General features: G+C 41.3%; 3 protein-coding genes across 5 annotated transcripts in view; all 3 read left to right on the top strand.

Annotated features, from left to right (window-relative positions):
* The first annotated feature begins 375 nt into the window (after window positions 1–375).
* On the top strand, window positions 376–7022 carry eapp (e2f-associated phosphoprotein). Of its 2 annotated transcripts, none has more exons than XM_079528532.1 (6): window positions 376–600; window positions 2916–3091; window positions 3931–4044; window positions 4242–4353; window positions 4882–4995; window positions 6047–7022. In XM_079528532.1, exons 1-6 carry the CDS (start codon window positions 521–523, stop codon window positions 6366–6368), a joined length of 918 nt encoding a protein of 305 aa, XP_079384658.1. In that variant the 5' UTR covers window positions 376–520; the 3' UTR covers window positions 6369–7022. The 2 variants fall into 2 exon arrangements, with proteins under 2 accessions (XP_079384658.1, XP_079384657.1); XM_079528531.1 differs by having other exon boundaries at window positions 378–600; window positions 3928–4044.
* A 1151-nt stretch (window positions 7023–8173) lies between these two features.
* sptssa (serine palmitoyltransferase, small subunit A) lies at window positions 8174–11498 on the top strand. Its single transcript, XM_079528534.1, has 2 exons — window positions 8174–8452; window positions 10151–11498. The coding sequence occupies exons 1-2, from the start codon at window positions 8347–8349 to the stop codon at window positions 10252–10254; spliced, it is 210 nt and encodes a 69-aa protein (XP_079384660.1). The 5' UTR covers window positions 8174–8346; the 3' UTR covers window positions 10255–11498.
* A 3034-nt stretch (window positions 11499–14532) lies between these two features.
* The window catches only part of strn3 (striatin, calmodulin binding protein 3), a 32025-nt gene continuing 24804 nt past the window's right edge, over window positions 14533–21753 (top strand). For both annotated transcript variants that reach the window (XR_013792337.1, XM_079528936.1), the window contains exons 1-3: window positions 14533–15165; window positions 19584–19687; window positions 20783–20853. Coding sequence is in view for 1 of the 2 variants with exons in the window: in XM_079528936.1 (XP_079385062.1) it covers window positions 14845–15165; window positions 19584–19687; window positions 20783–20853 (496 nt within the window). In the remaining variant the exon portion in view is untranslated. The remainder of the gene's footprint in view (window positions 15166–19583; window positions 19688–20782; window positions 20854–21753) is intronic.

Below are 21753 nucleotides of genomic sequence, written 5' to 3' on the forward strand. Positions count from 1 at the left end.
GGTCATCATTTTTATCCTTTTTAACATATATATATTTTTTTGTTAATAAAGTAATCAATCAATCAATCAATCAATCATGGATGTGTGATAGCGGATGTGTGGCAACGGAAATGTGGTCAGCTGAAAGGTTCGCGGTTTTCAATCCACTGTCTGTCTCCCTCAAGTGGACAAAGTTAAAATTACATGTAGAATTCTCATAACCCGGCCAAAGCAGCATGATCTTTTTTTATATAAAAACGTACAATGACCAATAAAAAGCCGTTATTCCTTTTAATATCGGTTTCTTTGATCGTGTTTGAAGTATGTTGGGAATTTTCTCATGGAACTATTTATCTATCATGGAGCTGTAAAGTAAAACGAATAAAATAAACCCTGTTCGGAATCCCTCGGACGCAACGTCACTTCAAGGCGACATGGTCTCACAATTTGAGTTTGAGCGCAGTGCATCAACAGACAGCAGTTATATATTTGTGGAGAGAAATATTTACATTTTAGACTTGTTTGTTCCATTATAGTGAACATGAACGTTGACATGCCGTCAGACGTGGACTCTTACGGGATAGAAGAATGTCCCAGTGATGAGGAGAGAGCAGCCAGCAGGTCAGAAACAACACCTTTTATTATTATAAACACATCTGTTATTAGCATGATGCTAAGCTAATGTCCCAGTGATGAGAGAGCAGCCAGGCTGCCAGCAGGTCAGAAATAACACCTATGTCCTATTATAAACACATCTGTTATTAGCATGATGTTATGTGGCTGCTAATGTCCCAGTGATGGGGAGAGAGCAGCTAGCAGGTCAGAAACAACACATTTTTAGCATGATGCTATGCTAATGCTAACCCACCGCTAACATGTAAACAAGGTGGTCACTAGCCTTAGTAGCCTAGGAACAGGGAGTGGGGAAAGGCAGATCTACCAAGCCCAAAACAATGGAGGTCCCTGATGTAAACAAGTCTTAATGCTTTTTCTCGTTTTATCCTTTTGGCAGTTTTTGTATTGACCTGTACCTTCCTTGGACTGTCACTGTACCCATTCTGCAATCTGTTAATACATTTTTGAGTGGTGTAAACCACTCCTATAACTGGCTTTGTTAGTCTGTGCAGAAAAAATGAGCATGGTTGCTATGTTCACCCTGTTGGGTGTGATTTCATTACGTCAGACATGATTTCATTACGTCAGACAGGCTATATAATACCTTACACCACTCAGTTCACACGGGTGTGATTTTTCAATCAATCAATCATCAATGTTAATGCATTTTTCAATCAATCAAACAACCATAGTTCACAACACGTCACTTAAGTTAACTGTTATATTGTGTGTAGTGTAGTTGTGTACTGTTATAGTTAGTGTAGTGTAGTCTATATACTTGACAAATTAGACTGAAATAGAGGGATATTTTCTCCTGGACAAATAGTCTATTATGGGGGTACAGCAATACATATTGAGTTTTGCTCTAAGACATACATGCACTCTAACTAGTGCATGTAGTGTAACAGTGTATGTATCTTATAACCAAACTTTGTGCAACATGAAACATGACCACGGGACAGCTACACTATTCATTTTCTAAGCTCCTGAGTCACAACAAGGAGCCTAATGCATGCAAGAAGCACCTTTGTTTGGACCTTGGCTTCAACACACATGACATTGATTCCCTTTCCCTATTCACACGTGATGTCACTGTAGCTAAAAGGATGTCTGCAAGATGGGGGTCCCTGACCCTCATCTCAAAAATATTTTGCTCCAAGGACCCCCAGAAGTGCATTCAAAGATTTGCACAAATTTTCCAAATAATAGCAGATTGTGACGTGCTATGAGCTTGTATATCTGCTATATGTAGCCAAATAAATCTAAAATGACACTGATGCTTTCCCGGTTTAATAGGTTTTAAGAGGCTTTAGTAGGCATACTCTTTAGCCTCTGTCATGAAGTGATGTTGAGTGTATATTATTATTTTAGATAGAATGGCTCGCAACTCACTTCTGTAACGATCCATTCCAAACTATATTAGACATGATGTTTGCACCCTTCCTCATAGGCTGGAAGATTGATATTGCATAACTTGCATGACATGGTGTCCATTTCAGCTGTTATGCATTTGGTACCTCACATGGCCACCAGGTGGGGTCGATACCTAATTTGTTTGTCTTTATAAATTCCTTTTGTTGCTTAGTTGACCGGGGTCCCCCAGTGCTCAATACCAGTAGTTCTCAAACAGTTAAAATATGTGGGACCCCCCCATGCTGTGCACAAGGAAGAATATACTGGAGTGGAAATAATGAAAAAACAAGAAAGTGGCCACACACGCTGATATTTTATTTAGGTCGCAGAGTAGACAGAAAAACAACTTTCGGACGTTAAGCCTTCTTCAGGGACCCCCCATACAACATTTGTGTTAAAATGTTTCAAAAATATTTAAAATCTTTCACTTTCTTTCCCCAGGATCTTTAGAAAATAACTGATCGTGATGTGTAAGCTATATTAACTAATTTCGCTGGGGTCTCCCCTAGGTCCTGTCATATTCGTCGAGTCGTGTGAGAACTACTGATTTATAGAAGGCATTTGTAGAATCAGACTCTTAAGGTCTTAACAGGCTAAAGCCAGAATGTAACGGTGTAGTAGCAGCGGGCGGCGGTGGCTCAGGAGTAGAGTGGCCGGATGGCAACCGCAAGGTTCCCAGTTCGAACCTCGGCTCCCCCACAGTTTGTCAAAGTGTCCTTGAGCAAGACTCTGAACCCCTAATTGCTCCTGATGTGCAGGTTGGTGCCTCTGGTTCCTCTGCCACACATTCATACACAGGTATGAATGTGTGTGTGAATGGGTGAATGTCACCCAATCTATGTAAAGCACCTTGGATAAAGGCGCTATATAAATGCACCATTTACAATGACCTTGTGGTGTGGTTCCAGTTCAGAGGACGAGCTGGAGGTCCTGCTGAACGGAACCCCAGACCAGAAGAGGAAGCTGATCCGAGAATATCTGACCGGAGAGAGCGAGTCGTCCAGCGGAGACGAGTTTGAGAAGGAGATGAACGCAGAGCTCAACTCCACCATCAGGACCATAGAGGGAAGCTGGGGAGGCACAGGTCTGAGACCGCACGCACTCACACACACACACACACAGGTCTGAGACTGCACACATTTACACACACACACACACACACACACACACACACACAGCCACACGCACAGGTCTGATGACCGCACGCACTCTCTCACACACACACACAGCCACACGCATGGGTCTGAGACTGCACGCATTCACACACACACAGCCAAACGCACAGATCTGAGACCGCATGCACTCACACACACACACACACACACAGCCACACGCACAGGTCTGATGACTCAGACCACGCACACACACACACACACAAACACACACACACACACACACACACACACACACACACACACACACACACACACACACACACACACACACACACACACACACACACACACAGCCACACGCACAGGTCTGATGACCACACACATGCACAGGTCTGATCACCACACACACGCATAGGTCTGATCACCACACACACAGCAACTTCACACCGAAACAATTGCCACATGGAAGGGCGGAAAAGAATAATAGACAGACCAGAGAGATGTGGAGAAGACCAGGGACGTTTGTGTGCCAGACCAGTATTTATTGATCTGATGTTGTTACAGAACATGATTCCCTTCACATGTATCACATTTAAGGACCGATAATGTATATATACTGTATATAATTGTTGTCCACCCTGTGGAAAATGCCTTCAAAGCCTAGTTACTCTTACAACCAATGATTTGAGATGAGACGAAACCGCTTTTAACATGATTTAAAATTATAAGACAAAAAGCAAAAACAGAATGCATGGATGCAAGCTTGTTGGTCACACATGAAAATGTCTGTCTGTCTGTCTTCCAGCAGAGGCAGCGGGACAGGCCAGTGTCCTCCCAGAGGGACAGACCAGCGTCCCAGTACCCCAAACTCTATATGACGATGTCTACTTTGACTCTGACTCTGACGAGGAAAACCGTCCAAGTACGTATTTTCTTCCATTTATTTGTGTACATACACTACAGTAATGTTGGTTTTACTCACTTTAGTTTTAAGTGCTTTAGCACTATGGTGCTTTGTAAATTAAGTTAATATTATGCATCTCTTCAGATTTGGTAGTGCTCTGTGAAAGTGTTTTTAAACATGACTCTTGTTAGATTCTCTTCTATTTCTAATTCCAGGCGCCACAGGAAAGAGGCGGAGCCAGCGGAGGATTCTGACCAATGACGAGCTGTTATACGATCCTGATGAGGATGACAGAGACCAGGCCTGGGTCGATGCCAAGAGGAGAGAGTACGACATGCCTTTAGTTCTGTCTTTACCACCGTGGTACCCCAGTGGGGACCCCCCAAAATAATCATATCTGAACTGGGGACCCCCCAAAATAATCATCTCTGAACTGGGGACACCCCAAAATAATGCCATTTGAACTGGGGACCCCCCAATATATTAATATTTGAACTGGGGACTCTGAAAACTATTTGGAATTGTCAGAGTTGATGCATTACATTTAGCTTGACTCCGTTCCCACAGATACATACTGTATTGTGAAAATAGCAGATTTACAACACTTTTAATTTTAATATTAATTTCACAATTTTTGCCTCTTATATTATTCTTTTTTTGAGGTATTAAAAAGGTCTTAAAAGTCCTTCCATTGTCGCTTAACTGTCATCAGGAGGGTCCCGACCCACAGGTTGAGAACCACTGTCTTAGACATATCTAGCACACAAGACTCCTTGTCTTGTCTGTCTCTATTGTCCAGGTAGAGTGGAAAGTAAGGTCAAATAATCTGTCTCCTTGTCTGTCTCTATTGTCCAGGTACAGTGGAAAGCGTGCCAAGTTGTGTAAAGGGACTGTCCAGAATCTGTCCAGCAGTGATGCTGTCCTCAACTGCCCCTCCTGTATGACCACACTCTGTCTGGACTGCCAGAGGTAAGAATATTAATACTAAGGATGTCCTCATGTGAATTTCAGCCATTTAGACCAGTTGCACCTATACATTTAATAATTTATATTAGGAGTGAACTCATAAGTGAAATGTGAAGTGATGAAACAAATGCAAAACAATGAGCAGACAAAATTGAAACCGGAGCACTATAGAATTGAAGCTGATGCATTGTCCTCTCTCTCCTGATTGGATGAAAATTGGTAACCCACCTGAAAGTTTATTTTCTGTTGGAGCTGGAGAGACAGGGAGACTGAATATAGAACGGAGCTTAATTATTTTATCTCAGCATACGTATCACTTTTATGTTTTAATAAAAATATAACTGATGATCCCACATGATTCTGCATTGATCAAGTGTGAATGTCTTTTTGGACTAAATATGGCTCTTTAGAGATAATTAGAGCACTAATAATCATCCTGCTGTTTGTTATTGTCATCTCTAACCAACCTCTGGACACAACAAATGCCAGAGTAATCGACTGCATGCAGTACTGTATATTTGAGCCTTTCTAGCCTCCCTGCTTGGCACTCAGCCAAGGGCTGTTTTGGGAGGCACATACTAGCGTCATGTCCATGGGGTGTTCTTACTTGTACATCAAGCTACCTCACACTACATGGTACATTGGTACATTTATATAGCGCCTTTTTATCCAAGGCGCTTTACATATATTGTGCATCATTTCACCCTTCACACACACACACACACACACACATTCATACACCGATGGCGGCGGAAACCATGCAAGGCACCAACCAGCACATCAGAAGCAATTTGGGGTTCAGTGTCTAGCTCAAGGACACTTCGACACTAACTCTGGGGAGCCCGGTTTCGAACAGGCAACCTTGCGGTTACCATCCAGCCACTCTAACCCTGAGCCACCGCCGCCCTATGGGCCACATAGCTTGGGAACCAACAAGGCTACTTATTTATTATATTTGATTATTTTTGCTTGATATGTTATACTGTTGAGGCATCATGTTGTATTATACTAAACTTGCATTGTGACATGGTCGTGTGTTTTTCTTCTGTTCCAGACACGACAGGTATCACTCTCAGTACAGAGCCATGTTTGTTCTGAACTGTAGCGTCAACACTGATGAGGTGCTACGATACAAAACACAAAACCACAAGAGAAACAGGAACAGGAAGAGGAAGAATACGCCGGCAGCAGCATCAACAACAACAACAACAACAACAACATTGGAAGCATCAACGTCAGCAGCAACATCAGCAGCCGTGTTGGACTCCGACGAGGTTTACCATCCTGTCCTGTGTTCAGAGTGCTCCACTGAAGTGGCCGTGTTTGATAGAGACGAAGTCTATCATTTCTTCAACATCCTGGCCAGTCACTGCTAAACTAGAAGGAGTGAATGTGAGCAACGACTTCGGACTGCGGTCGAACAATAACGACATGACACACTTACTGGCTGGGTTCACTCACGGCTCCAATGAACAGAATAACGGCAGCACTCACAATCTGTCCTTAACCCATTTAGGCCTGAGGACGATTCTACAAATGCCTTCTACATCCTGACAGTTTTCTGAAAACCCCATGTTTCTATATCAGTGCTCAAACTATTTCATGTCAAGGACAAAAATTATATGTATTTGGCCTCCGACCCCCATGTCAAAATATGTTGTTCCAGGGACCTTCCAGAAGCAAAGATTTGAGTTAAAAACGTTCACTCAAAAAGCTCGTAGCGCGGCACCGAGTGCCACGCTAGAATGGGTTAAAGTACTTTTATTTTAAAGTGAGAACAGACATTTTGCCATGTTGCCTGATAAACACACACCTGAACACACACTGACTCTGCTCAACACAGTGTCTGTATAATGTGTTGTAATATCAGACTGTTTGAGTTAGTCTATACAAGATGTCGAGTCCAACATCAAACAGAACCCAGGTGTTAGAGCTCCCATATCCTGGAGGAACAGTCAGCAATACATCATGCACTTCAATGAGAGAAATTTAATCTACCCTGGAAAATGGAATAAAAATAATCGAATACAGTGACAGACTTATCTTTGTTTTGTTAATTTGTTTTGGAGGTCTTTGAAGAGGTCTTAGAACAGTGGACTAGGGGATCTACACTCCAGCCTCCCTTGCTTTTAGGCAACCAATCGCTGTGATCCGTGGTTCGCAAAGTGGGCTCCAGGCCAGCCGAGGGCAGGGTGGGTTGTAGGTTAAGGCAATAGAATGACAGGAGAAAATTGAGTAGCGATATAAAATAACACTAACTAACTAGGATAGTAGCCCCTTCCCACTGATGTAACGTGACGTTGGGTCTTTGCTCTTTGGCCCCTAGATTAAGTCACATAAGGGAAGGCTACCATACCTGGTTTGAAGTTTATAGACACCCATATTTGGAACCAATAAACAATTTAATCTTTAAACCTTCACATAAGGGAAGGTTACCAATTACCATACCTAGTTTGAACTTTATCGACACCCATATTTAGAACCAATAAACGATTTAATCTTTAACATAAGGGAAGGTTACCAATTACCATACCTGGTTTGAAGTTTATCGACACCCATATTTAGAACCAATAAACAATGTAAATTAATCTTGCTTGTAGGATAATCGAAATAATTAGAAGCAGTGTTTTTTTTGGTAATCTTTTTATTTTGCCATTTCATAATCATACATACCAAATTTAATCAACTAAATTGATAAGTCTGTTGTACAATATGGTATTGTGAAAATAGCCAATCTACAAGCTCACGCATCGTTTTTAGGCATGTATATCATCCCCATTTATTTTGAGCATGTCATATGTGGGCATGTTAGAATATGGTGCCCGGATTTGGAGAGGTGAAAATGATTGAGCTCTGCAGAAGATTCATGATGCCAACTGTTGGTGTAATTGATGAATTCAGTTGTATAAAGGAGGCCCCTCAAAAAGTAAACATGGTACATGGTAACATTGTTACAGACTGCACTAAATCATAATTCCTTGCATGAAAGGCATCACATGAGTAGTAACTGATACATCACTTTTTGTTTTGTTTTTAGACCATGTCGAGACGAACAACCCACACTAATTTTCCATAATAAATTATGGATACGTTTTACAGGACCTATAGGCCTTTTCAGGGAGGGGTCAGAGTGAAGCCGTGACATCACTGACTAATCCTAGTAGGTATCTATCAGGAAGTGAATCAGTGAGTGACGTCACCAATCATACCTTGGAATGTTCACAGTAGTTTCGACACCAGGAAGTGAATCTCATTCTGAACTTCTGATTCCACAGAGAGAGGAGGAAAACAAGAAGGAATAAAAGTCTCTTTATTCGCAGTAGTTTTTAAACCGTTAAAGCAGTGATCGGTGTAATGATGTCGCTGGGAGACTGTTGGAAGCAGCTGTCGTGGTTTTATTACCAGTACCTGTTGGTCACAGCTCTGTACATGTTGGAGCCCTGGGAGAGGACCGTGTTCAGTATCCTTTTATAGCACTTAGCCTAGCATCATGCTAATACAAATTATTTGATGTTTACTCATCTTCTTAAACTGTGTTATAACCTTGTAGTAGCCTAGGATGCTAACGTGTAGCTTTAGCAGGCTAACATTGTGCTACTTGTGTCTGGACTTAGAAGACAGAATGATTGAAGGTGCAGCCTGTATGTGATGTTTTTCTGGTTAAAACAAAGTGTTTAGTTGAATAGCTTAAAGCTCTATCTACTGTATATTCTCATAGTAGTAATCAATCATTGCTATGGAGTGTTTGTTAAGTAACTGTGGTCAATGAGCTCTTTGTATACATTTTCAGATGGGTGACAAATTTGAATCTCTTGCCATCTTTACTCAAGTAATTTCATCGACTGAGGAGTGAATTGTACATGTTGTTCCAATTCTTAATCCTCAGTCCTCACTGTATTGTATTTTTTATTTTCTGTGTATGCTCTATCTTTGGATAAACTTGGTATCCTCCCCTGAAAATTCTATGGAGAGATACTCTAGCAATGATTACTAGTATAGAGCTATTTAACACTTATTTTAAATGTTAAATCACTTACACCTCCTTTTAATGTGTGCACTTTTACACATTTAAAGCAGACATTTAAGGGCCAGGCATTCCATTTTGATGGACTCGTTTTCCACAAATAATTATGAAAATAGCAGATCTACAAGATCACAACGCCATGCGTTGCGAGGTGTTGTGAGCTTGTATGACTGTAGATCAGCTATTTTCAGAATGTCTTGCGAATTCACTTTAGATGTTGTTTGGCAGAAACCTCATACATCTCAATATTTTAACATTCTATGTGTGGAAACCTTGCCCAAATTGGGAGTCATATGTAATGGATACATGTCATAAATGACTGGTGTCATATATAATGGATGACTGATGTCACATGCTGCTCACATGAAGTCTGAGATCCAAATGAGATTGAACAGTTGAAATCAAATAGCAGCGTTAAGTAGTGTGTAAAAAGTGTTTTATATGTGGACATGTTGTGTTAACATACTCTACCGGATGCTATTGGACGCTTTAAAGCCATGCCATGGCCCATAGCACTTACCCTACCCCCTTAGACAGCACTTTTTAGACTTAGATAGCATTTGATACAGACTTATAGCATGTTATGTAGACAGCACAATAATTGCATTGTATGTAGTCATAGCACTTCATAGTATATATGTACAGCATAGTATAGTATATATGTATAGTTTATATGTACAGTGTCATTATATAGATATGTTCTAGCTACGTTCTTAGCTTACGCATGTTTCTTGATAAATGCTTTTTATATATGTGATGTATTCCCATGCTTTTGTTCTTGCTAAATGTAAGTCGCTCTGGATTAAGAGCGTCTGCTAAATGCCTAAATTGTAAATTGATACAACCTAGGGCTGGGCATTTCACTGAAAATAATCAAAACCGATAGGTATCTCATAATTGACTAAATGAGATACCTAGTCTCTGAATACGTTAATTACATTATTGAATTCATTAATCGGGTCCCCTGCCGGAATTAATTTTGTATTGTCACAGACTCACAGCCTTTGTTATTAACTACAAATCTATTCATTACTGAACACATTTTCTCTTTAGGGTGAGTGAGTGTTGCTCTTCCTATGTCTCTCTCTCTGTAAATAGAGATGTAGTATATTGTTCTTTAACCGTGTTCCTCAGACTCTCTGCTGGTGTCGGTAGCAGGCATGGCCGTTTACACCGGCTACGTGTTCATGCCTCAGCACATCATGGCCATCCTGCGCTACTTCCAACTGGCCCAGTGACCCCGCGCCCACAACACTACTGTACCTGACTGACCACCTCCTGGACCAATAAAACTGGCCACACCACCCGACCCGACACAACCTGTCTGCCTGGCTTGACCAGCGGTTCTCCTCCTAGTGGGTGGGTGGTCCGGGGACCACCACAGGGGGTCTTTTGACTGGGTTCCATGACGTCATTCCCACTGCTAAAATGAGTTAATATAACATCACTTTTAACCACTGTAGATTGGCTATTCTAAACAAATCTTGGAAGACAAAAACATTTGAATATATTTTTTAAACAACGAAAATCTTGCATGGGGTCTCTCTGGCACAACATATTTCCAGATGGGGGTCCGCGCTCCGCGGCCAAATACATATTCATTTGGGGGTCGAGAAGAACCACGTGGCTTCACCGCTGTGTGTCTTTTATGAATTATGGTTGGAGGGGTGGAGGTCCCCTCAATGTTACTCATTCCCAACTACTGTAGTTTTCTGAACCTCTACCACGTGGATAAGCTGCTGCTGTGAAGGATATGGAGGTGTGTGGAGTGGACCAGGTCTCATCACTGACCTCCTTGAAGGGTTGTTATTTGCTGGATTCGGGGTGACACGCAGCATCTGTTTGTTTTCAGCTTTTAGTTTGTTTTTCTTCTCCTGCTGTGTCGCACACAAAACATGTCTAGACTCCAAATGACATGAAACATTCAAGCCTTGTTGATGTTGGCGTCTGTAAGGAGCGAATGGAATGGATCCGATATATCGCTGAAGTTGTTTTGCTGATTGATGGCTCGTTTGAACTTCTCCACACATGATAATATATTTTTATTTGATATGTATTCCACCGCTTCTGAAATCTCTTTTTATACATGATTCCACTGCTTAAACACCAGGAAATTTCCCCTTCAAAATGGCATATCTTTCTCACGAGGTGTGTTTATAATCTTGCCTACACATTTGTAAAGTTTTGTAGTTGGACTCATGACCTAATATACTGTAAATATATTATATTATTACTGGAAATAGCAACTGTAATAATTAAATATTTTCTCATTAGCTTTAAAAATAGAGTTGACTATCTCGGATCCGTAAGAAGTTATCAATAATAGATACAGCCTATCACTGATGTACAGAGTTAAATTAATAGCGTCAGAATTATCTTTTATTGCCAGGTATGTTTTGCACAAAATGCGGACTTTGTTTCTGTGCGGTTGGTGCATTAACACTGAAAGACGACATTAAACAAGAAAGACTCTTAATGACAACTTGGCCTCACTGTCCCATCTTTAGCTATCAATGTGGTTTGGGATGCTTTAGGATTCTTAAGGATTCTCTCTTAACGGTCCGATTCCTTAAGGGTTCCCTTTACAATTCCTATACTATAAGAGGGAGAGTGTACTGTACAGGGTCCATTTGGTTCCATTTGTACATAGTTATGGTGGTCCTTGAAATTATAATATTTGAGAACCACTGGTAGCCTATTGTAATTACATAGCAGACGTGAAGTCCACATGCAGTACCTACCAGCTCTGACAGTGTGATACAAATTGGTTCCGAATTCAGGTCCCTTAATGTTGGATCCAGTTCCTTCAGTTCCAGAACCCAAGCCTAGCTATCAATGTGTCACCTTGCTAAAATAATGGCCTATGACTTTCATTCTTTTTTAAGTTTATCAGAAAATAGGGAAAAAAAGTTAATCAAAACAAACTCTTAATCATTTCACGCAAAAAGTTTATAACAATATGTGTCGTATCATTATACAGTACGTGACTTACCCGGGCCATGCATGTAGACTTGGGCCATTATATATATTTGTTTGCCTAAGTCACAATTGTTTTTGACTTTGGCAGCATGAGATGTCTTAGGGCACACACACTCTTGACAGTCGTAGGCCATACTACTGGGGCAGGAACAGCATGCTCTTTTCAATAAGGATATACGTGATTTTAGGTGGTCAGTGTCATGAAGAGTTGATTAAGTCAACATTATCATTGTCCTCAAAATAATGACTTGGGCCATTATTTTAGGAAGGTGGTGTGTGACCTTTATGAATCACCATGTGGTGAGGCATGGACAGGATGGACCTGGTCCTTTACGGATCCCTCGAGGGAAACTCAATTCAGGTTATGAAATGGAAAGATAAGCAGCACGGCCAAGTTCAAAAGGGAGAGAAAGAAAAAGTTGTCTGGTTGTAAAGACATTGATTTAGTCTGTACATTTAGATACAGAACAGTAGTGTAATTTAAGACAACATTGAGTCCAGTGGTTTTCACCCAGTGGTCCTTGCGGGATTCCAGGTGGTCCCCAGCTAAATGATGGAGAGTTGTTTGTTGGTAACCAAATGGACCCTGATTAGATCTTTAACTCTTGAGAGTATAACATTAAATGCTTTTTGTTATTGCTTAATGTAAGTCGCTCTGGATTAAGAGCGTCTGCTAAATGCCTAAATTGTAAATTGTATGAAACGATCAAGTTACAATCTCAAGAGTTAGATTATTGTTAAACATCTGCATTACTTAATTTACAAGAAGTGGTATGTGCATGCATAAAGTCAGTGGCAAAGTGAGTTTAACGTCATTTAATGCATTCAGATCTGACTTTTCTGTTTGGATGTCTGGGCTCAAGGTCAGAAAGTAGTTTTTTGCCACTCAGTAGTGAAATGAAATGAAATGATTACTATATTTACCCAGGGTATCTGGGCTAAGCTCAAGAACTTGTTTCCAGCCAGGCCCTGCTCATAGAACATTTCATCGTAGTGGTTCAATGCCTTGTTCAAGGGCACTTCAGCGGTGGTAATTTTAACGTGTCGGACAGCTGATTCGAACTGGCGACCTTCCGGTATCAAGACCGCTCCGCTATCCGTTCGGCCACCGCTGCCACACAATAATGATGACGTGCGCAGATACTCTATTGTTATTTTGATCAACCTTTTGCCTGTTATCTCCCCTATGGTACAACATCAATACAACATGGAAATTCATGGAAATTGGACAAAATCTTATCCAATGACAACAAAATATTCTAAGGTAAATCTCTTCAAATGTGGTCTGTGGCTCAAATGTTGAATATATAATTATGGTCCTTGATATGAAAGGGTTGAAACCCAAAGTAGTCTATAGAGATGGATTCATTAAGACACCAGCTAGTCCAGTGGTTCCCAAAGTGGGGTCCGGGGACCCCTAGGGGTCCTTGAGAGAGTTCCAGCTAAATGATCATTAGGAACCAAATGGACCTATGGGTCTGTAACTCAGAGAGTATACAAATGGACCCGTTCAATTTGTATACTCTCAGAGTTAAATTAACTTTAATTTTACAATATACATTGGGGTCCCAGAGATACAAATACCATTAAATGGGGGACCGTAGCCTAATTCAGGTCAAACTGAGGGTCCTTGAAATGAAAATGGTTGAGAATCACTGCTATAGTCGTAAAACTCTATGGGGGGTGCTTGGCATATATTTTTTAATGGGGGTCCGCGGGCTAATGAGTGTCAATGTGGGGGTCCTTGCCATGAAAAGGTTTGAAAACCACTGAGCTAGTCTATATAAAGACGTTCATTAAAGACGTGCATTGATCTCTAATCAATAAAGCAGACCTGGGCAGACGTAAAAGGTTACTTTGAAATTAGAAAATAAAATGTACTGTAAATAGAAGAGCAGGGAGACAAAATGAAACGGCCCCAATTATATACAGTAAGTACAACATTGCATTTTATTGATTAAGAACAAATTACATCGTGCTTTATGACTTGAACTCTGATATGTTACATATCGCCATCACTTGGGTGATTTTCAAAATTTCAAGCCTTTTCATATGGATGGATCATTATCTGCATTTGAGCCACGGACCATCATTATTTTTATGAGACAAATTTTGTTGTAGAGATAATGTTGATCAAAAGAACAATTATTCTACATTCTCTAATTGAGGAGACTTCTTGTAATGCAGATGTTTAACATGTCAATAATTTAACTCTTGAGACTCTCAAGAGATCTATGGGTCCATTTGGTTAACAACTCTCCATCATTTAGCTGGGGACCACCTGGAGGCTGAGCCTCCTTAAGGACCATTTAAGGACCACCAGACCACTGGTTGAAAAGCCACTAGTTTAGGCAAATTACATTAGGCATATTATTTAGACTTTTAGCCCATATATTTCACAGACTCACACTGTGTCAGACCAAATGAAATGATAGAAAGGGGACTTATTGATCATTCAGCTCTCTAGCATACTTGTATAGATAAGTAAACCCTATGACGTCACGTTACGTCACACCGGAGAGAGTTTCCCGTCCCGTCGTGCATCGCGTCGCATGGTGAAGATGTCCCATCGTGCACCGCGGTAGCAGCAGAGGCTGGGAGAGCCAAAATGGCGACAGGCTGAATCCACAAAAACTCTTCTTGTGACAGACAGTCAAAAACAAAAAAACAACAAGCAAGCACAGCCTTCCCTCAAACACCTCCCCAGCTAACTAAGACACTAAAACAGAAAACAGCGCTCCGGGAGGGGGACGGAAAACAAACAACAACACAAGAAGGGAAAGAAAGTCAGGAGAGCAAAACAGGAGGAATAAATAGATTTTCCAACTACTACTTCTACTGAAAGAAAAATGGAAGAACACCCCGGCGACGGAGGAGGAGGAGGAGGAGGGCTTGTCGGGATGGCCGGGAATCAGCAGCAGGCAGGCCGGGAGCAGCACGCCGCCACCCCGGCGCCCAGCCCCGTGCCCCCCGCCGGTCCTCCTCCGGGGAGCTCCGGCGGATCGGGCTCCGGCAGCAGCGGGCTGCTGCAGCACGGCCAGCCGGAGGAGATGCTGCCTCCCCGGCCGCAGCAGTACACCATCCCCGGCATACTGCACTACATCCAGCACGAGTGGGCCCGCTTCGAGATGGAGAGAGCCCACTGGGAGGTGGAGAGGGCCGAGCTGCAGGTCAGACAACCACCGTACTACTAATGGAATAATAAAACATATTACAGTTAAACTTTATCATTTTAAGGCCCCCCCTTGTTTGGTTACGGTATGCTAGCCTTCACGACCATATGGGCACCCATAAGAGTGTACAAATGGAACCAAATGGACCCTTTTGCGTCCATTTGGTTCCATGTGTACAGTACTCTGAGTTACAGATCTGTAAATACCAAAACAGAATAAAAACTATAAGAAACACTTAAGTTATTCTGACTGTCGGCATGCTTTGCTAACCTTTTTTTTCCTGAGTGTACAAATGGAACCAACTGTTTTTACATAGATGTAAAAACAGTTATTACATATACCCAAATAAAGGGTCCATTTGTACACTCTCAGACAGAATAGAATATGAATGCCCAAATAACCAAAGGGTCCATTTGGTTCTGTTTATTTTCTACACTCTCAGAGTTACAGATCTGTAAAAAAACAACAACAACCCCAAAACAATAGTCAAACTGACAACAATAACAAACCCTTAGGTTCTGAGACTGCCAGCTGCTAAGTGCTAACTAAAAATCCTCAGTGTTATTTTAACTCTGTAACTGTAAACATATGGACCCTTGTGTCACCAATGTTGTTTGTTTGATATTGAAGTGTCATAACTATACTAACTAATAATAGATGTCTCAACTAAATTCCCTATACAATCCATTAATGAATAAAATTAACACTGTCCTATGTTATGGTGTAGTGCTAGGTTTGATGATTATATATACCCAACAGCATATTGTGTGGTTATTTTTGATCAGAGAAGTGATTTGTTACTTGTAGTAGTTAGTACCAGCGTAGCCATATTGGATTGGTCCACAGCCACTCGATACTAGTAGTAGTAGTACTACTACTGTCATGCTAGCTTTAGCTAATGTGTTGATTTGTTGTTGTCATCGTGGACAGACTTCTAATAACACACAACAGTAAAGAGAAGAGACGCTATAGAACCACGAATGGTTGTCATGCTAGCCTAGCAGCTAACTGAAGCCATGCTGTGCTGAGAATGATCCTCTGATCAACAGCATTGATGACACTGACCCCTCTGTGTCGGTCAACCCACCGTCCAGCCTGGGTGCAAATCAATTTATAGTATCATGATGCCTAATGGAGAGAGAGAAAGACAGATGGTCAGAGAGAAAGAGAAAGTGAGAGAACGAGAGGAAGAGATAGAAGACAGAATGAGTGACAGAGTGAGAGAGAGAGAGAGAGAGAGAGAGAGAGAGAGAGAGAGAGAGAGAGAGAGAGAGACAGTGGGTCAGAGAGAGCGAGAGAAAAAAAAAAGACAGAATGAGAGAGAGGTGAAGTGACAGTCCGTATTTGTCCTAACACACCCTCAAGTAGGTTAACTGAACTGGAGGCGTGCGTGTGTGTGTGTGTGTGTGTGTGTGTGCATGTGCTCATGCGTGTGCATCCCTGTAGAGATGTGTGTGTGTGTGTGTACGTGTGTGTGTGTGTGTGTGTGTGTGAGTGCTGCATGCCTTTACCGTGACTGCATCTGACGTCAGAAATAAGAGCTGCTCGCTGTCCCCCACCGCTGTGGCTCACAAACATGATTCAACCTAATATGGAATTCCATACAGTTTACAGAATGAATACACAGAGCATAATAATATACACATACAGCACAGTTTGAATATCTAATACTGTACAACAATACATGCAGTATAAAGAATGTGTCCTCATGTACAGTAAGGTTCTCTGCCTGTGATTCATGGGATCTGGTAACCAGGGTATTGCACAATAATATGGCTATTACTCAACAACTATTGCTTTATTAATATTACAAAACGATTACTCTATTCTTTATGTTACTATAATAATACAGTAATGTGATTATTGGAATGATGTGGTTGTGTGTATATGTCACAGTGTGTGTAGAAAGCAGAGCCGTGTCCTCTGATGACCTCCGAGAATGGCCTTCGTGATGATATCAGACACAAGAAGAGATCAGACATCTTATTTCGGCCCTAAACCATTCACTGCTTTATAAATCAACAGCAGTAAATTGAAAGTAAATCCTTTGACAGACAGGGAGCCGGCCAGGGTAAAGCTCTTAAGAACTGGAGTGAGATCATGAGATGATCCACTTTCTTGGTATTTACTAGGACGCAAGCAGCATATCAGAGTTCTGAATCAACTGCAGTCGTGTTGTGTGATTGTTTTAGTAGACATTTATAGTGGTCAAGTCTACTTGAACTTGAAGGTGAATGCATGGACAAGTCTTTCTGCTGACACATAAGTCCTTCAATATATGTTTAAGCTGATGGAAGCTGATTTTATGTTTTTATTCTTCATTTAAAAGTGTAACTGCAATTTCTAGGATGCACAATATCATTTCACCCAGGTCCCAATCACACCTTTAATTTATACCCGGTTTAAACTTGTGATGTAACAAGAAGACTTGAATAACTTGACGTTCACATTGTTATTGGTTTGGCCAAGTCTATTAGTGTTTTACTTGTACAGTTACAGTAACTGACAACAAGTCTATTAGGCTGTGTTTTACTTGTACAGTTACAGTAACTGACAGATTCAGCCCTATTGATTATAGAGCGCCATCGATATATTTTTGGCCACATATCAGTGTGTGTCTAATGACAACTGCTTAAGCTTTATCAACTGTAACACATACAGGGTTCTAGGAATGGACAATTAATCGGTTATCATATCGGTATCGAACGATGTTGTTGTTAAAATGCAATATCAGTATCGAACCGGTATCAAAATAATGTATAGTTTCTAGCCGATTTTATAATAATTATGTTTGAATGTGAAGTTGAAAAAGCCAAGCCTTTTGTGACGATGATGAAGGCTGCAGATCGATGATGAAGGCTGCAGATCGATTCAGTGCTTTCTGGGTAAGCTTTCAAAAGAGTCAGCAAGTTGGAATACTATACTACATTTACATTCAAGCTGTTTAACATTAACAACATTTCAGTCTATCCGTAGTTTGGGAATAAAGAAGAGCAGGGACGAATTATTTTCATAATCCTCAAGGGGGCCCGTTCCCCCCCCCGCAGCCCCGCCTCCCCCCCCCCCCAAGGGGACAGGCAACGCGGTCCACCCCCCACCACCCCCCGCCCCGGACAGACAGGAAAACAGACGTGTTAAGGTGTCAGACTTGGATGGTTAGAGCAGCGCGATTACATACAAAGTCAATGCAAGCGAGAATTGCGCGGGCGACCTGATGCGGGACGAACGGAGGCGAATATATATTCAGGTCCAATTCCTCATGGGGGCCGAGATCCCTGGTCCAATTCCTCATGGGGGCCCTGGCCCCCCGGCCCCCACAGACTCTACGTCGTTGAAGAAGAGGCATTGCTTTTTCAAATTGACTGTTTATAGGCTATGCCTTTTTCAGAAAGGAACTTGTTTTTTATAAAGGTTATGGTTATAAATATTAAGGTTATCGACCATAACGGCAAATATGTTGACGTATGGGTTACAGGATCGGCCGGAAATGTCACATCGATCATCCCTAGAGAGGTCCCAATCGTTACCATGCCAACGACCCCTAAACAGCCATACATAGTCTCTGGCTGTGTCGCCCCCGTATTGCAAAATAGCTTTAAAGAAGAAGATAAGAAAAAGAAGGTCCCACCCAGCTCATCATCTTTTTTTTAAAGAGAGCAAATGTTCCGTTATAATAATAGAGTCCAAGGTGAAGAACGCACATCCAAAAATAAAGTTGCACGGGGCGCTGGACGACAAAACATTACACTGGAGAGAAGAAGGGAAGTCAGCACACTGTACACCAGCAGCTCCAAGGAGATCGTTTTATTGAGGACAACATTTCCACCTCGCACAGGTCTTCTTCAACATCTAACAAGCAATAGACTTATTATATGATAACATGATGCCCAAAATAGGACAGTGGTTAAACTGGAACAATGACCTTATGAATTGAATGTTTCATATTTAGTTTTTATTTTGTTCCCCCTGGGCGTCAGACTAGTGCCTCAGGAGGTAGAGTGACCGCTTGGGAACCTAAAGGTTACCAGTTCGATCCCGGGCTTCCCCAGAGTTAGTGTCGAAGTGTCCTTGAGCAAGACACTGAACCCCTAATTGCTCCTGATGTGCAGTTTGGTGCCTTGCATGGTTTCCTCTGCCATCGTGTGTGAATGGGTGAATGTAATGCACAAATTATGTAAAGCACCTTGGATAAAGGCACTATATAAATGCGCCATTTACCATTTCCCTATATTATGTTTTGTTTTATTATAATTTTTCCTTCCTTGTTTCCAAATAGCTCTAGGACGGTGCCCCCTGGGGCCCACGGCCCACACTTTAAAAAGCTTTGAGTTAACTGTCTCTCACTGTCCATCTGTCTGTCTCTCTCACTGTGTGGTCTGTCTGTCTGTCTGTCTGTCTGTCTGTCTGTGGTCCAGGCCAGGATAGCGTTCCTCCAGGGAGAGAGGAAAGGACAAGAGAACCTGAAGAATGATTTGGTCCGACGAATAAAAATGTTGGAATACGCTTTGAAACAAGAGAGGCAAGTTACAATAACAGACATTCATCTTCATAACAATATATTGTTATGACTAGGGATGGAGCTGGAAACCTGATACCCGAAAAAACCTGATGACAAGCTTATTGAGGACCCGGTATCAATTAGCTTTGGGCTTATCAAGACTGTTATTGAGCATAGAGGCCCATGACATGTTTAAACAATCAAAACAAATAAATCTAATTACCCATGCTGGCACAAACATGTCTGTTTAAAAGTGTATTGATACCTGCCAACCTGTCCAGGGAAACAAAATTACGCTTTTAAAGTGATTGTAGCGTAGCCTACACACATTAACCAGTTAACAGTTTCTTCAATATGATTTTCCAAAATTAAAAAGGTCAATTGCCTTCTGTCTGTAGTGCAAGTGATATCTTTTGGTTAAATATATAAGCATTTTCTGCTTATAAAGAGCTGAAGATACATGGAGATTATATCGTAATTATTACATTGCTGAAATGGTTGACTTAACCCATTTTGGGCGGGAAGCCGGGAACCCCTTTTGGTGTTAGCATTATGTTATGCTTTAGCTATTGGAAAATAGCAGATCTACAAGCTCATAGCGCGCCACCGAGTGGCACGCTACAAGCTTGTAGGTCTGCTATTTTTGAAAAATCGACTGACATAGAAACATAGCTTTTTCAGAAAACTGTCAGGATGTAGAAGACATTTTTAGAATCTGATCTCAGGTCAAAATCGGTTAATGTTAGGCAAAAATATTTTTAACTTAATTTAATTTTAAATGGTGGTCAACTCAGTCACTCACAATAATAAAAGCCAATAAAGACCAATAATGAAAGATACTGGTTCTGTTCAGAATGTATTGTCGTCTCCTGTCTTTCCACAAAATAATGATTGATACTGGGCTTGATAAGCCTGATCAAGAAGGTGCTCATTATCAATACAAATCTACAAGCTCCATCCCAGATATATTTATATAAATGTGTTATGATTAGAATGGAATATGTGTCAGTGCTGCAATCAATGTATATAAAAAAGAGTGTTCAGATGCTTTATATTAAATATTAATATGATGATTATTAATATTATTTATATGCATATTTTATGTTTACCCCGCAGAGCAAAATATCACAAATTAAAATATGGAACAGAGTTGAACCAGGGAGTCAAAACGTCCAGCTACCAGACAGGTAGGACATCACATATACTGTACTTACTGTACAGAACTCCTGTGATGCTGATCTACAGGACTTTTAGCTCTGCTCAGTCCAGTGGTTTGTGAGATTAGCCCCGGGACAGGACAGACTCACAGACCCTCTTCTAGAGCAGGGGTTCTCAACGTTTTTGGCCGGGGACCCCCGGAAATGCTTTGGCAACGTCTCGGGACCCCCGCCCCGCCCCCTCCCGACCCCCAATATAAATTGACTGCTACAATAACCTTAAACCATTTTCGGCGGGAACCCCTTTTGGTGTTTTAAGCATTGTTATAATTTAGCTATTGAAAAATAGCAGATCTACAAGCTCATAGCGCGCCACCGAGTGGCGCGCTACGAGCTTGTAGGTCTGCTATTTTTGAAAAATCGTGAAAATAATTTTTTTTTTTTAATAATTTGGGGACCCCCTAAAATAATTTGGCGACCCCCCGAGGGGTCGCGACCCACGGGTTGAGAACCCCTGTTCTAGAGGTAACCAGAATGCTCGCCTTAAAACACGCGGGCAGAAACCTCTTATCTCCATATTTAAACTTGTTTTGTTAGTTTTTTAATCAAAAGTAGCAGATCAGCAAGCTTGAAACGTGGCGCAAAGACACACACTATGAGCTTGTAGATCTGCTACTTTTGAATTTGAATCCAGACAAGTTGAAGTTTGGGACATATGAGGTTTCCACCCGATAGCGGCAAGATTTCAAGCTTACTTTGAATTGGGTCAATCTAGAATTTAGGAAAAAGTAGCAGATTGAGCTTGTAGATGTGCTACTTTTGCTATTATTTTATTCTAAACAGTTTTGGACATACAGTATGTGCAAAACTGTATGTCCACCCGACAGAGATGATATCCTGATAACCGTAAAACAATGGAATCATGTAGAT

The sequence above is a fragment of the Electrona antarctica genome (genome assembly GCF_951216825.1).
Source record: "Electrona antarctica genome assembly, chromosome: 18".
NCBI classification, from domain to species: Eukaryota; Metazoa; Chordata; class Actinopteri; order Myctophiformes; family Myctophidae; genus Electrona; species Electrona antarctica.

Bases quoted from the DNA above. Each gene is read 5' to 3' on its own strand.
- eapp (XM_079528531.1), top strand. From the start codon at position 521: ATGAACGTTGACATGCCGTCAGACGTGGACTCTTACGGGATAGAAGAA. The intron at 4,354-4,881 runs GTACGACATGCC...TCTATTGTCCAG, and splicing joins GTCGATGCCAAGAGGAGAGA to GTACAGTGGAAAGCGTGCCA. The intron at 4,996-6,046 runs GTAAGAATATTA...CTTCTGTTCCAG, and splicing joins CTCTGTCTGGACTGCCAGAG to ACACGACAGGTATCACTCTC.
- sptssa (XM_079528534.1), top strand. From the start codon at position 8,347: ATGATGTCGCTGGGAGACTGTTGGAAGCAGCTGTCGTGGTTTTATTAC. The intron at 8,453-10,150 runs GTATCCTTTTAT...CGTGTTCCTCAG, and splicing joins CTGGGAGAGGACCGTGTTCA to ACTCTCTGCTGGTGTCGGTA.